This window comes from Magnolia sinica, chromosome 3 (genome assembly GCF_029962835.1).
Source record: "Magnolia sinica isolate HGM2019 chromosome 3, MsV1, whole genome shotgun sequence".
In the NCBI taxonomy this organism is placed as follows: domain Eukaryota; kingdom Viridiplantae; phylum Streptophyta; class Magnoliopsida; order Magnoliales; family Magnoliaceae; genus Magnolia; species Magnolia sinica.
The window spans coordinates 8,658,865-8,674,499 of NC_080575.1; the positions used below are offsets into that span (position 1 = coordinate 8,658,865).

The 15,635-nt window shown below is 41.8% G+C and overlaps 1 protein-coding gene across 2 annotated transcripts; it reads left to right on the forward strand.

Annotated features, from left to right (window-relative positions):
• Positions 1-9,204: 9,204 nt before the first annotated feature.
• LOC131239455 (peroxidase 51-like) lies at positions 9,205-15,415 on the forward strand. 2 transcript variants are annotated; one of them, XM_058237160.1, is made up of 3 exons: positions 9,205-9,505; positions 11,707-11,898; positions 14,838-15,415. In XM_058237160.1, the coding sequence occupies exons 1-3, from the start codon at positions 9,302-9,304 to the stop codon at positions 15,408-15,410; spliced, it is 969 nt and encodes a 322-aa protein (XP_058093143.1). In that variant the 5' UTR covers positions 9,205-9,301; the 3' UTR covers positions 15,411-15,415. The 2 variants fall into 2 exon arrangements, with proteins under 2 accessions (XP_058093143.1, XP_058093142.1); XM_058237159.1 differs by lacking the exon at positions 14,838-15,415 and adding an exon at positions 12,523-13,287.
• The last annotated feature ends 220 nt before the right edge of the window (positions 15,416-15,635 follow it).

Below are 15,635 nucleotides of genomic sequence, written 5' to 3' on the forward strand. Positions count from 1 at the left end.
ATTGAACAACAAATCGAGTGAAGAACCAGTGGACATCATTAACCTCGCACTAGGAGCCGCAACATTTGAAGTTAGTCGCAACATTCGAAATCGCAACCATAGCGCTTGAAGACTCAACCACAGGAACGGGTTCTCCACGACCGTACTAAGTATCTTAGCAACAACTTTCGTTGTACACGTCACATTGTAGCCATATCAAGGACTACGTTGACAATCTTAACAACTACCTCAATCATATCAACAATGACAACAATGGTAACATCATAGGTCTTCACGATGCTCACATCAGCCCAAGGATAAACTGCGACACCACCAGATACTGAACAAATTTCAAAACACGAGTACGTCAACCACCATTCGAGGGAATGTAATAGATAGAGGACATGCCAACACTAAATCGTACCATCTATAATGAGATTCGAGTGTAGTCGATAACATAGTAAATATCGAGGATGAAATTTTGTTAAGGGGGGTAGAATGTCATAACCCATTTTTTAAAAATAAACAGTGAGAACTAAATCTTTCCATTTCCTATGGTGTGGCCCACTAGAGCTTCAAATATATCTCATTTTTTGGCCCATACCCTAAAATATTTTAATAAAACTAGTGAGTGGAGTGGATTCGTCACGTCATCCTTATGGGGCCCACCTTGCAAAAAAAAAAAACAATGCAGTGACGTGCTAGTGCATGTCACCGCACGGCCTAACTTCTCTCCCATTCTCCTCCTTCGGTTGCATTTCGCACCGGTAGCCACACGACCTAACCTCTCTCTCTCTCTCTCTCTCTCTCTCTCTCTTTCTCAACCTCCAATCCATCCATCTCTCTCTCTATTTAAAAGCCCCAAACTCCGAAAAAAGCTTCCCATTTTCCATGGATTCCTCAATCCTATTGCTTGCTATTCCTCTGCTTTCTGCGGGTGTAGATAAAGCTCGAGCAGTAACCATTGTCAAGGGCAGTGTCTTTTGTGACCAATGCAAAGACATGAAGATAACCTTCTTCGACTACCCACTCTTTAAAGCCAAGATATCTCTGACATCTCTGGGCAACGACGAGAAGCCAACCGTTTTGAAGGAGGGGACAATTAGCTGGTTTGGTGGCTACACGTTCAAGTTCGATGACAGTCCGAATATGATCCAATGCCACCATCAGCTCAATCGCCACCGTCTAGCCAGTTCTCGCCCAATACTCTTTTGCAAGGTTCTGTTTGTTCCCACGACGTATTTTGGACAACATCAGAAGAATAAATCAGAAGAAAAAGCTAGAAGAAATGAGAAGAAAATAAAGAAGGAAGAAAGAGACGTAGACAATTACATCGAGTTAACTCAGCGAGTCAACCTGATGACTCACTGGCCCGATCATCCGAGCTGATTCCATATTCCAACTTCGAGCCATTATCAGCTAAGTTTCTAATTTCTATTATTTGACCTCATAGTTAGAGTAGCCTTGATTCAAGTCGAGTCACTGGGTCAACTCAGTGATTTAACATGTTATTTTCTTATATTTTAATATTAGATAATTACAAACCTTAACGTATGTCTTAATAAATCAGCATGTATGATTTGTGTAGGGATGTCATCGTTTACATTGAAAATATTTACCGAGTATTACTAGTCTAAGTGCGTCGAATTGAGTTTATGTGAAATCAAACCCAAACCATTTACATGTAAAATCTATCATCACATCAAATCTATCACTCTAATAACAGGTAGGTGATTTTTTCGATTGAAAAGACTACATTATTATATATTTTGATTTCATTGATTATTTATTTCTTATTGCTGATTTAAGACATTTGATTTTGGTTTTACGTGATGTAGAATGCATTTATTTGATTTTTAATATGTGAAATAAATTCATTTGATTATTATTAAATGCTTTTAATTATATTATGTGTGCTCTTACCCTGAAAGGACCATTATGTTATTTTGATACGGGTGCTCTGCCCAGAGTCATACCCGAAAGGATCAGCACGGTACGGGTGCTCTGCCTAGGGTCATACCCGAAAGGATTGGCACGGGTGCTCTGCCCTGGGCGATTCCCTAAAAGGATCAATACACACGGGTGCTCTGCCCTGGGTATTTACCTTAAAAGTTTATTCACCAGGTGCTCTGTCGAGGGTCATTCCCTAAAAGGATCAACACCGGTGTTCTGTCAAGGGTCATTTCCTAAAAGGATCAAGACATACGGGTGCTCTGCCCTGTATTGAACCAAAAAGGATTTTCGATGACTGTATTATTTTATTTTATTATTATGAAAAATAAATTGTAATTGTTGTCATGTAAAATACTGATTCAATACTCGTAATTGATTCTATTTATTTTATTGAGTTGTATTAGTGTTAACGTAGAATTTTTAATTTTGGGAATGATGCGGCCCTACTGTTAAGGGTCGAATATTGCATATCAGACCCCAGTTATTGCCACAAACATAGTACTGTTTAACGGCCTGATTTAATCATGTTTGTAATGCAGGGCGTATTCACGAGCCTGGACTGGGAAAGGGTACTAAAAGCATGGATTTAACGGTCTGAAGTCACCAAGGCAAGCGACGGACCCTAGGAGACCAAGATCGACAGATTTGCACGCCAAGGATCCAAGAAAATCGAGAAATTGAAGCTCAAGTGGCCTGAAAAGTGTCCAGAATGCAAGATCATAGGGTTCCCACCATCTGATCAGTTCGAAACTCCATATGTGGCCTGAGGACCATAAATGAACCGTACACGTAAAATTTCATTCATTGGATCGCTGTGGAAGTGGCCCAACGGACAGATCAGCTCACAATTTACTGATCTGAGGCCCACCTGATCTCTGGATACACCTCATCTTCGGTCTCAACGCCTTAAATCATGTGAAGAACCAGATGGATGGAGGAGATTTTGTACATACACCATGATGGACCCCACGTGTGCATTGCATGTGTACAGTGTGCACGTACACCAGCCATGCACTCGTGCACTCAAAGTTGATTAACGCTATCCGTCTGTCAGTTTTGATTGTGGGCCCCACACATCATGCATATCATGAATCTGGACCATCCAAGGTGTTCAGGGAGGGGGTATTACCCTTGCCTAGGTGGCATAAACACAAGATATTGAGGGTCACAATCCAGCCGTCCAAACGGAAGATGGACGGTGGACTGAACCAGCTTGTGGGCCACATTGAAATCAAACCAAAACTATCCCTTCCTGAACGGTTTTTCATCCTGAATCCAATGGACGGCTTGGATTTCTCAAAACAATAGTGAAGTGGGCCCCACCATCGTCACAGCGTCAATGACGCTACTCTGTTTCGCGTCCGGAAGAACCGGACGTTCCGAATCGTCCTGGCCCACTGGCGATGATCAGATGTCTAATTTCAACAGCCCATCATACAGAGGGGCTCGCTTTAGCCAAGCCCATGTTGTCTTTATGCACTCATACATGCGCAGGTGCTGGTTTCAATGATCACAAACGGACTGTCTTACAACTGTTGCAGCTGATCTCTTCCATGGGTCACGCTGAATCTGATCTAAAGCCGACCATCTCCGGTCGAAATTTCGAGGAGAATCTGGTGAACGGAGTGGATCTCCTGTTTGAATTCAAGAATGGGACCCACCGGAACTTCAGCGTAAGAATTCGATTCCTGTTACGAATCGGACTGCGAAGAAAGAGCGGTTCCAGCTCCAGCAGCATGCGTGAGGAGCTTGGGCTCTCTCCGAACGGACGTTCTCTTGGCTTATAAAAGAAAGAAAAAGAGAAAAGAGAGGGGGCCGTGGGAGAGAAGCTGGGAACGGGAAGTGGAGAGAGAAGGCTGGGAATCAACGGTTTTTTTTCTTTTCTTGCTTTGGATGTATATTTGTTTTTTTTTTTAGGGATTTGCTAATCATGTTTAGGGTTTGCTAAACCTCTTAGCTAGGGCTAAGAGGTGAAGCCTGTAGCGAGATGGGAGATTCTATTTTGTGCCTTTAATTTAAAATTCATAAACTGAATTTGATTTTAGTTGATTATTAAAAGAATATTTTTCTTAGTCTTTAATGGTCTGTTGTGACTGAAATTACAATGGGTTTGCAATGGCTTTGAGTATTTCTTTCCCCTTTTTATGTTTATAAAGTCAGGAAGCCCTGTTGTTCATCATTGTTCCATGGGCATGGTAGGATGACAGTACTCTTCCTAATTTCATACAATGTTGGTTGGTTGGTAATTAGTTTAATTCTGTTGTTTACTTTGTCTCTTGGGCATGGTTTGGTGATGAAATCCATTCTAATTTATATACCTTTCATCTCGTGAAGACTAAATCAAGTAAGTTCAGTTTGATTTCTATGATTCTTGATGCAGGCATAAGATCTCTCTGATCTCTACAAGTGGATCCTCTGAATCCCTAGTTTCCCTTCCCTGAATTGTTTTAAGTTTTAAATAATTATTCCACAATTATTCCTTAAATTCTATTTGATTTAGATTACATCTTAGTCTAAGTTCTAGTTCTACTTAATTTCAGATAACGCACAAGTATCAGTCCCTTGGGATTCGACCTCGGTCTCACCGAGTTTATTACTACATCACAACCCTATACTTGGGGAGTGAACACCTACGAGCCGTCGCGCTCACACCCGTATACATTATTTTGCAGGGTTTGTATATGAAGAATCAGTTGGGCAAGATTGAAGACATTTTCCTATAATTATTTAGTGATTAATTAAAGTTCAATGTATATTATTATTAATTTTTTTTAATGTCAATGTAATTAAATATTCAATGATTAATTTGTGGATGTTATTTAATGATAATTACTTTGACTCCTTTTAGTTATTCTGATTGTCGTAAAAATTATGAAAATTATGTGGGTTGTGGTGTATATTGTGTTTAAAGTCAACTCACAGTCCTGGAATTTGGGTTTAGGCCTAGCCAACTTGGGTACCAAATTTCGAGGCGTGACAGATATATAAAAAAAGGTGTCAATAATAAGCCACATGCTCTTTTTTTTAAATTGTGGTTTAACATACTAACATAAGCCAACCGAGCATATGTTCTTTGTTAATGTTATATATTTATCATAGTGGGCCCCACAAAGCTTTGTTGCATGGTCCCTATCTTACCATTTTTATGTGATTACATTCAAAGAGAGGAAGAGAGGTGGGATTTAGCTACTCTCATCAGTGAATTGAAAAGACAGAAGTACCCCTTGATTGAAGGGTCAACCACATGAAGTAAAGCAAAGCCACCAAAGAAAAGATTTGAATAAAAAAAATTATGTTGTTCATTAGCATATTTGAAGATGAAGTAGACCACATTACAGGAATCAAAGAGGCTAATAACATTCACCGTTCAAAATTGAAACTTTGCTAACACTCGAAAGGATGTGTGTTTATAATTCAACCTCTTCATCAGATCACACTGACACTTATGAAAGGTATATATAAATACAAGGTTGATCTAAAATTTATGTACCCAAAAGGTTTTCAATGTTAGGCATTTAATTCCCACCATTTCTTATGATGTGGTCCACTCGAGCATTGGATTAATCTCATTTTTTGACTCATCTCCTAAATTAAGCTGGCAGAATGGATAGACAATGTGAATAGGATACATACATCATGTGAACTCAACAATTTTTACATGCATAAATTGTAAGAATTTATTCTTTGGACGATGAAGCTTTGCAAACAAGCTTTCTGTCAACATTAGCATTTGGGCTATTGTTGCGTGGATGATTATGACTTATTTATTATAAATTACAAGGGTAGCAAAAAATAATCAAACAGCCTCTTAATTTATGCATTTGAGGCATTTTCTATCCTTTCTAAGACTGATGAGTAGGAGAGGTATATGTATTATATTTTAATAATAATTGTTGTGGGTAAAAATGGACCTACCAGGATGACTCAGGATGGGAGGATGGCTTCCATCTAAAGGATTGCTAAGTCATGACGCACTTGATCTCAAAGTCGAACTGGATCCAGCCATCAGCAATTACAGCTCTAATTCGAGACTAACCTCGAGCTTAGTTTGACAGACATTGAACTCAGTCCATCCGATCTTGAGCTCACTCACAACTTCGGTTCGCCTAAGTTCGGGGATAAGCTCAGCCCAAATTTAATGTCGAGCTTGGCCCTATACTCTAGCCTAGTGGACCGTCCACCACCTGGGATCTATCAAAATATTCCCTGGATTTTCTCCAAGAATCTCGGAAGAATGATCGCACCCCCTTCAAATCAGCTTCCTGATATGATACGACATTGGGTGGTAGGCAAATTCATTGTTATATACGACATTGCCTCTAAGAAATCTATATATACATGCCTTTTCCACGAAGAAAGGTACGCACAATTTTAAACATGAAACCGTATTCTAAACATGAAATCGTATTCTCAACTAGACCCAAATTCTTTGGCCTGACTTTTGTATCAGAGGGTCTCCTTTGTCCGTGTTTTGTGCAGGTGTTCAAGGGTCTTTTGAAGGCTAACCAATTTTCTGCGTTAACAACAGCAATAATAATAAGCTTTATATTACTATCTATAAGCATAGCTATGTTGCCAAACTTCAAACAAAGTCGTCCAACAAGAACCATGAAGCTGGACCATTTTTCCTTTCAAGTGTTTAGGTTTTATTTTGACTCTCTCTCTTTTTCTGTTTTTTTTTTCTTTTTTTCTTTTTACTTTTTAAAAATGGTTTTGCTTCATTTGCGGATTGATTATATGCTGGTGTTCACTGACTGTGGGAAATACTACACGGTAGGGGTGCGTGTGAGTGTGTGCAGCGTGTAAAAATAAAAATCTATATTACAACATTATTACATTAGTGGCCTATTTCAGCCATTATTACCTACACGTGAATTTGGAACTTATCATAAAAAATGAGAAATGCTCCAGTGCTTCTGGCTCTATCAGTTAACTTGGATAGTTCAATTGATCAATCTGAACTGTCCATTAAGCAGAGAATACATTTCATGGGCTATTATACAAATTTTGGATGGACTAGATGATCCAATCTATTTTTATTAATTTTATTTTGGCCATATTTTCTACAGCCATCAGTTTCAAAGCCATGGATGAGATGGCTACAATTGCCTAGCACAAGCAATCCATGATGGGCCCTGACAGATAGATGGGTTAAATTGTTAATTGCATCTATTTTGTGTAAGTAATCGTATAACCGTCCGTATAAAATACCATTGATCAAATGGTTCTTATTTACCGGATTGGTATTTATGTAGCACATGAAATGTACGCTGAACCTAATTAACGGTCTAGATCATTAGATTGGACTGTCTAAGTGTCCCAATGCAACTAGGAGCACTATAACCTCTTTGAGAGAACTGGTGCATCCAAGAATAATACAAACTTTTATTTTTCACCCCGTGATAAAGGCTACGTGCCACACGTGCACTGCATCCAGTCCGTTCATCCGCCAAGACCCACCATTGATGGACCATAGCCCAAAATCCTCACTGATGGGATGATCCTAACCGCTTGAACAGAGGCCTTTGTCCCATTCGACATGATGCATTGATTCAAATCAGGCAGTTGGGATTGTCTAATCGGTGTGATTTTTGTAATGTGAGAATCCATGGTGGGCCCAGATGAAATCAAGATCGTCCCAGAATAGATCCACTTGTAGAAGAAAAGAGGAAACGTGTAAGGAAGAATTTCTGACAAATAGGATTTGTTGGACAGTCACCTTCAGGCGTGTTATGGTAGCAAGGAAGCTACCCTCAAAGCCTTCAGCGGAATTCAACAAAACAGGCGCGAATCCTATACAACGACGCGGATTGCGTCCTACCCCCGGCCCGAACGGACTCGGTCCTCGCAGGGGTTATGTGGGGTCCACCGTGATGTATTGATTTCATCCACGCTGTTCATCAATTTTTTTAGATCATTTTAGGATATGATCCTAAAAATGAGGCAGATCCAAGGCTAAAGTGGACCACACGGTGGGGATTGAACGATCACCGTTAAGAACTTCTTGGGAGCCACAGAAGTTTTGACCAAGCTGATATTTGTGTTTTCCCTTCATACATGTCTATATGACCTGTAGATGGCAAATAAACATCACGGTGAGCCTGAGGAAGGTTTCAACGGTGGGTATCATTATGAAATTTTGCTTCCTTTGGTGTGGTCCACTTGAGTATTGGATCTACCTCATTTTTTGGGTTTGTACACTGAAATAATCTTTCAAAATGGATGGACGGCGTGGATAAAATACATACATCATGGTGGGACCCACAGAGCCACTGGCTGGACCGAGTCTATCCACGCACCGACATGGCGCCATCCGCGTTCCTAGAATGCTGACGTCAGACTTCTTATAAAATCAAGAAAGAAACGTTCTAAGATGAAGCAAGTGAAAGGAATTCGTGGCAGCACCGTGTCGGTTCAATAAAAATCACAAGAGATGGATGGATGGATATCCATGCAACCAAAGATTAAGGTGGGGCCTGTGTTTGGGTCATCCAACCCGTTCACATGATGGGACTCACCCTCAATAGGTGATGCAACAAAAATCCTCTAGATTGGAAAATCCTAACTGTAGAATATTTTGAATTTTATTGGTTGACTTTGGACCCTTTGTACTATCTCCTCTCTTCACCGTTTTGGGCCACCTAAGGAACGGTTAGGAATATTCAATTTCGGAGACTCCATTTTTTATTTTTGTATAATTGGTCAAGGGAACGTGCATTTCCAAAGGGACGACCCAAAAAAAAAAACAAAACGCTCTATGGCCCACCACGATGTGTATGTAAAATCCACTCCGTCCATCATCAGCATCACCTCATTTAAATATACGACCCCAAAAATCAGAGTAATCCAATACTCAAGTGGGCCACACGGAACCTAGGACGGTGACGCGCATCATCAAAACCTTCATAGGGCCCACCGTTATGTTTATATACAATCCAACCCGTTAAAAAGGTGAGCCCCAACAATATGAGGCTAAAACCAAAATATCAGTCTAATTGAAAACTTCGGCGGGCCTAAGAACGTTTAAAAGGTAGATGTCCCCATCCCCACTTGAACTTTGCACTAGCGTTATATTTGGGACCACCATCTAAAAGAATCCGGCCTAAATGATGAACGGAGTAGATCTCCCATACACATCACAGTGGGGCCCACATAGATTTTTGTTGTAGGAAATCCACGACCCCAGTAAGGTAGGTTGGTTGGCTGGTAAACCTTTAGAACAGGTATACAGAAACATCAAGGAAGACTCTCTCTCTCTCTCTCTCTCTCATTTCTTATACATATGTAGCAGCCATAGGTAGTGGGCTAGAACTTGAAAGAAAGCCCAAAAAAGCTGTAGGCATATAGAAAGTGAAGGTTTGTGGGGGTGATGGAGCTGTGGAAAGGGTTGTTTTGGGTTGTGGTTTTGATGGTATTAGGGAGGGGACAATCCCAATTAGTAGAGGATTTCTATAGTTCTAGCTGTCCTAACGTTGAAGCGATCGTACGGCAGACGGTCGAGACGAAGGTGGGCCAGACATTCGTGACTATTCCAGCTACTCTACGGCTCTTCTTTCACGATTGCTTCGTAGAGGTAACCTAAGCTACTGCTCTTTTTCTTTTCTTTTTCGTTTTTAAACGAGTTTTTCCTTTAATGAAAATGGGCATTACAGCCCCATATCTCAACGTTACTGTTATGTAACAGCTATAACCGTTTTTTATACAACAATAACGGGCCTGGAACAGGGCTTTGTCATTAGGCCTGTATGGGCCTGAGTTCGAGCTCTGGCCTGTTGACAGCAGGTCTGTCGGTTAGTAGCATGTGACACGTGAAGTAATGGACATGACATGCATGTGTAGCCTTGCTAATGACTGAGACAGATTTTTGGGAGAAGATGGACGGCGTGGATCCATCGGGAATGTGAGAGGAATGGAATCCAACCGCTACTCATGCCATCACGTTTTTCTGCAGTAACGAGTAATTATCTGTAGTAGACCCATGCGTGGCACGTTAATGCACGTGCCGAGAGAGTCCTTGACCCGTCCATAGCGACATTACTGCAGGGATCATCTGGACTGTCTCTACCGGAAGTGTGTGAGATCCAGACCACGCATCATGTGGGTTCCACGGTGAGCGTGCCATGGAGAAAAAATAGGCTGCTACTCTTCATCAGGTGGTCCACACGAGTACGATAAAAATGTACCTGATTTTGATCAATGGTGTATTTTCATCAGTTATGTGGGCCACCTGATGAGTTAACGAGCCTGATCTTTTGTACCAGGACTTCTCAAGTGGGCCCCACCTGTCCAATGATTCGGATTCCTTTTACCTTCTCCTTTGGCTTCTTCTATTGACCTGTTATACAATGCTTGCACCGATAGTTTGCACCAGTAGGGCCTATTATTTCAGTAATCCAAACCGTTGATATGATGGTCCTAATTACGGATGGGGCACGCACCAAAATTCTCAGATCTAAAGATCCCCGGTCTAGATTATTTGTTCGTGTCTTGATGAATGTAAACCATTGTGCATTTTCATTCAAAGGATGGCCAAGGATTAGGATCTTTCCAGCTGGGAGATATTTGGTTCATGGGTCACCCATCTCAAGGCTAACAATTTCAACGGTTTGGATCATTGAATCATGGGCCCACTACTACAAACCGAAAGCCCAACCATTGTATCAAAACCTTCTATTCTATTGTGAGGTGTGGGGTCCACCCTCATGGGCCTTATCAATCACCACAGAGGCCCACCATGGATGGGCCATGCCTACAGAATCACACTGGTAAGATCATCCCAACCAACCAGACGATGAAAATGGGCAGCGGTTGTAATTCAATGACAGAAACCAATCAGTAAGATCAAAATGGCCCGTGAAACAAAAAGCTCTGTGGGACCCACCGATATGTTTGTCTGATATCCACCCCGTCCATCATTTTTGCTAGCTCATGGTAGAACATGATTGCAAAAAGGAGGGTGATCCAATGCTCGAGTGGGCCACATCATAAGGAACAGTGGGATGGGGATGCCTACCATTGAAACCTTCTTGGGGTCTACCGTGATGTCTATATGCCATCGAAACCGTTCATAAGGTGAGTCCCACCTGGATGAAGAGAAAAAAGAATATTAAAATAAATAAAAAAAAAAAACATCAGCCTGCTCCAAAACTTCGGTGACCCCAGGAAGGTTTTTTTCCACATCCCCACTTTTCCCTTTGGTGTGGCCTACTTGAGTTTTGGATTGATCTTCATCTTTTTATCACCTCCTAATATGATCTGCTACAAATGATGGACGGAGTGGATCTTACCCACACATCACGGTGGGTCCCACAGTGCTTTTCGTTGCAGTAGCTCCCAACAACCGTTTTCTCGAGTGAAGTTAGTAGGCGGAATCACAATTTGATGGGATATATACAAAGTGATTAAGACAAACATCTGCTCACCCCAGGAATCCCATGCAACTCGACTGAGTCGACTAGGCTGAGTCGACTCGGCCTAGGTTGAACCTGATCCGGTTCGACACCATGAGTCCCTCATACAATTCACTGAGTCAGACCAATTTATCCCAACTTAGGTGAGTTGCGACTCAACTCAAGACCGAACAAGTCGATCCAAGCCGTGCGATCTTTTATCGAGCGGGCCGTGAGCCCAATCACATCTAGGCCCTATTAAAGGTTTTAGGAGCATATCCCATCATCAATCCACACAAGCACAACAAACTCTAATATGCTTTTAAAGTCATTAGCTAAAACACCTTCATTAATCAATTCGCCGATTATGGCTTTCGTTCTGTAGGGTTGCGATGCATCGGTCATGATCGCATCACCAAATGGGGACGCGGAAAAGGACGCACAGGATAATCTTTCGCTCGCCGGAGATGGATTCGACACTGTCATCAAGGCCAAACAAGCCATTGAAGCTCAATGCCCCGGCGTGGTCTCTTGCGCCGACATTTTGGCTATAGCAACTAGAGATGTTGTTGATCTGGTCAGTCTCATACATATGCCATATATTCATAACTAGTCTTGTGTGAAACGTCGTTAGCGAAAGTTAGCTGTGGGTGGATCTTATCTGGCATCTGGTCTTGATCAGATGGTGGTCTGTGATGAGATTCATTCGCTGCGAACTTTCGCTGTGGGTGAAGAAATGATGGTTAATCCAAGTTGGTTTTGACTCGTCCGAGTTGACTCAGACTTTCTCGAGTCGAATCCAGTTTGGCACTATTGATTTGGGATTGAGAATGGAGAGTGATTCAGTTCTACTCGGCCGAGTCTCAACTCAACTCATGACCAGATGAATCAGTCTGAGTGGCTGAGTAGTAAAAACCATGTTTCAGGTACTTCAGAGCAAGTGATTTCCCTGTCACTGAACAATCTCTAATGATACATCTGAAGTAATCTACTCTCCCCCACTCATGCTAATGGAATTTGAACTCAATATCCGGTTAGGTGGGCCCCACAAGGATGACCCATAAATCAAGCTGGTCCACCTGATGATGGCTGAGAATGCACACACGCACACCACATCTAGCACATGTGTGAAACTCAAAGGTAGCCATAGATGGCCTTTATCCAATATCCTCAATTAAAATCTCCATTTTACTTACTACAGTCAGGAGGTCCATCATACAGCGTCGAACTAGGCCGTCGCGATGGTCTCATTTCTCAGGCGTCTCGAGTCGCCGGAAAACTTCCTGAACCCACCGCCGGCCTCGACCTCCTCAACTCCATCTTCAAAAAGAATAACCTCACTCAAACAGACATGATCACCCTCTCGGCGGCCCACACTGTCGGATTCTCGCACTGCAACCGCTTCGCTGATCGCCTCTACAACTTCAGCTCATCATCCACAGTTGATCCTTCCCTGGACCCCACATATGCCCAACAACTAAAGGCAGCATGTCCACAAAATGTGGACCCCAGTGTCGCCATTGACATGGACCCCATCACTCCAAAGACCTTCGACAACGTCTATTACCAGAATTTGATCGACGGGAAAGGCTTGTTTACGTCCGATCAGGTCCTCTATACGGACCCCACATCGCGGCCTACTGTCACTAACTTCGCATCGAATGCTGGGAATTTTGCCCAGGCCTTTGTAACATCCATGACGAAGCTCGGTAGAGTGGGGGTGAAGACAGGTAATCAAGGAGAGATTAGGAGGGATTGCTCAGCCTTCAATTCATAAGATTGTAGCAGAACACGTTTGGAGGTTAGAATGGAAACAATCTCTCTCTGGCCAAACATGAATAAACAGCTTGCTGATCTTTGATGAAGACATGAATAAGTTGAAAATGAGTCGACTGACGTTTTTGTTCAAACATTTTTCAAATCTTTATTTGGTTGTATACAGAAGTTGTGATGTTGCATGATTCAAGTCATTCACATTTTCGCTTGTTTTTGCCCTTGTTTGGATGCCCAATTTATTTAAATTGAGATAATCAGGTTGTACAATAATGGAAATTTCATAGTATAACAAGTCCCAAATCATGATGGTGTTCTTTTAAATTTGGACTTGTTGCATTAGGGTGTGGTTGGATGTGTTGTTGATGTAGAGTGGGTCGCGGACACTTTCATGACCAAGATGGACTAGAGAAGACCCGATTGGAGGTGGAAGTGATCCGGGCTGTCAGAACCTTAAAACAGGCGTATCTCGCAAACTGAAATGAGCTTTTCGATGTATTATATGATTTTGTATTAGGAGAAGCTAGTTATAGCCAACCAACCCACTACAATGGGTTGCCCACGCTGAATTTGCAAGATTCCATCAGATCTCTCTCTCCCTCAAACATGAATAAACCATTGCTGATCTTTGATGAAGACATGAATAAGTTGAAAATGAGTTGATTGTCGTTTTGGTTCGAACATTTTTCAAATCTCGATGTGGTTGTATACAGAAGTGTTGTTGCTAGCAGTCGTGATGTTGCATGAATCAAGTCATTTGCAATTCTGCTAGTTTTAATTTCGGTCTTGTTTGGATGCACAGTTTATTTAAATTGAGATAATCAGGTTGTACAATAATATTGGAAATTTCAGTCTAACAGGTCCCAAATCATGACAGTGTTCTTTTAAATTTGGACTTGTTGCATTAGGGTGTGTTTGATGTGCTATTTAATTGAATTTCAATTATGTTGGGGGACTGAGGAAGTAGAGGAAGCACACAGAGATGAATCAAGTGAAGTAATCCAATTGCAACAAGCAAGTTTAATCATAAACACTCCGAATTTAACGTGAAAAAATCCTTTTGGAAAAGAACCATAGCACCAGGTAACAGATATCACTGTGAAAGCAGAAATTACAAGAGATGCAGAGAATACCCAATTCGAACAAGCCTGCAGCATTTCTTATAGCCAGTTCATTTTCCGAGCCATGAACGGGATTTTCAGTATAAAACTGATGGTTGGGAACCATGGTCAATCCATAATAAGCCCTAGCAATAGATGGTTCAAGAAATTTACTAGACATACTCTTTCATAAATGATCCCAACAGTCCATTTCATAGGCCGGTGCTTGGATGGTTAGAATCGTCCGATTTATATGATTTTTAAGCGGTTGTCTGAGATGTAAGCTACCCCTAGTGGACGGTCCAGATCGAATTGTACTGTCCAAATGTCCCAGTGCTAGGAAGACTATAACTTAAAAGTGGAATGAGAGCACTGGATCATCTCTCTTATATAGCTCCTTATTTTTAATTAATGATACATCTGAAGTAGTCTACTCTCCCCCACTCATGCTAATGGAATTTGAGCTCAATATCCGGTTAGGTGGGCCCCACGAGATGACACATAAATCAAGCTGGTCCACCTGATGATGGCTGAGAATGCACACACGCACACCACAGCTAGCACATGTGTGAAACTCAAAGGTAGCCATAGATGGCATTTATCCAATATCCTCAATTAAATTCTCCATTTTACTCAACTACAGTCAGGAGGTCCATCATACAGCGTTGAAGTAGGCCGTCGCGACGGTCTCATTTCTCAGGCATCTCGAGTCGCCGGAAAACTTCCCGAACCCACCGCCGGCCTCGACCTCCTCAACTCCATCTTCAACCAGAATAACCTAACTCAAACAGACATGATCACCCTCTCAGCAGCCCACACCGTCGGATTCTCACACTGCAACCGCTTCGCTGCCTCTACAACTTACAGCTCATCATCCTCTATTGATCCTTCCCTGGACGCCACATACACCCAACAACTAAAGGCAGCATGTCCACAAAATGTGGACCCCAGCGTCGCCATCGACATGGACCCCATTACTCCAAACACCTTCGACAACGTCTATTACCAGAATTTGATTGACGGGAAAGGTTTGTTTACGTCCGATCAGGTCCTCTTTACGGACCCCACGTTGCAGCCTACTGTTACTAACTTCACATCGAATGCTGAGAATTTTGCTCAGGCCTTTGTAGCATCCATGGCTAAGCTCAGTAGAGTGGGTGTGAAGAATGGTAATCAAGGAGAGATTAGGAGAGATTGTTCAGCCTTCAATTCATAAGATTGTAGCAGACTGTGTTTGGACGTTAGAATGGAAAGCCAAACATGAATAAACAGCTTGCTGATCTTTGATGAAGACATGAATAAGTTGAAAATGAGTTGACCGACGTTTTCATTCGAACATTTTTCAAATCTTGATTTGGTTGTATACAGAAGTTGTGATGTTGCATGATTCGAGTCATTCGCATTTTTGCTTTTTTTGGCCTTGTTTGGATGTGCAATTTAT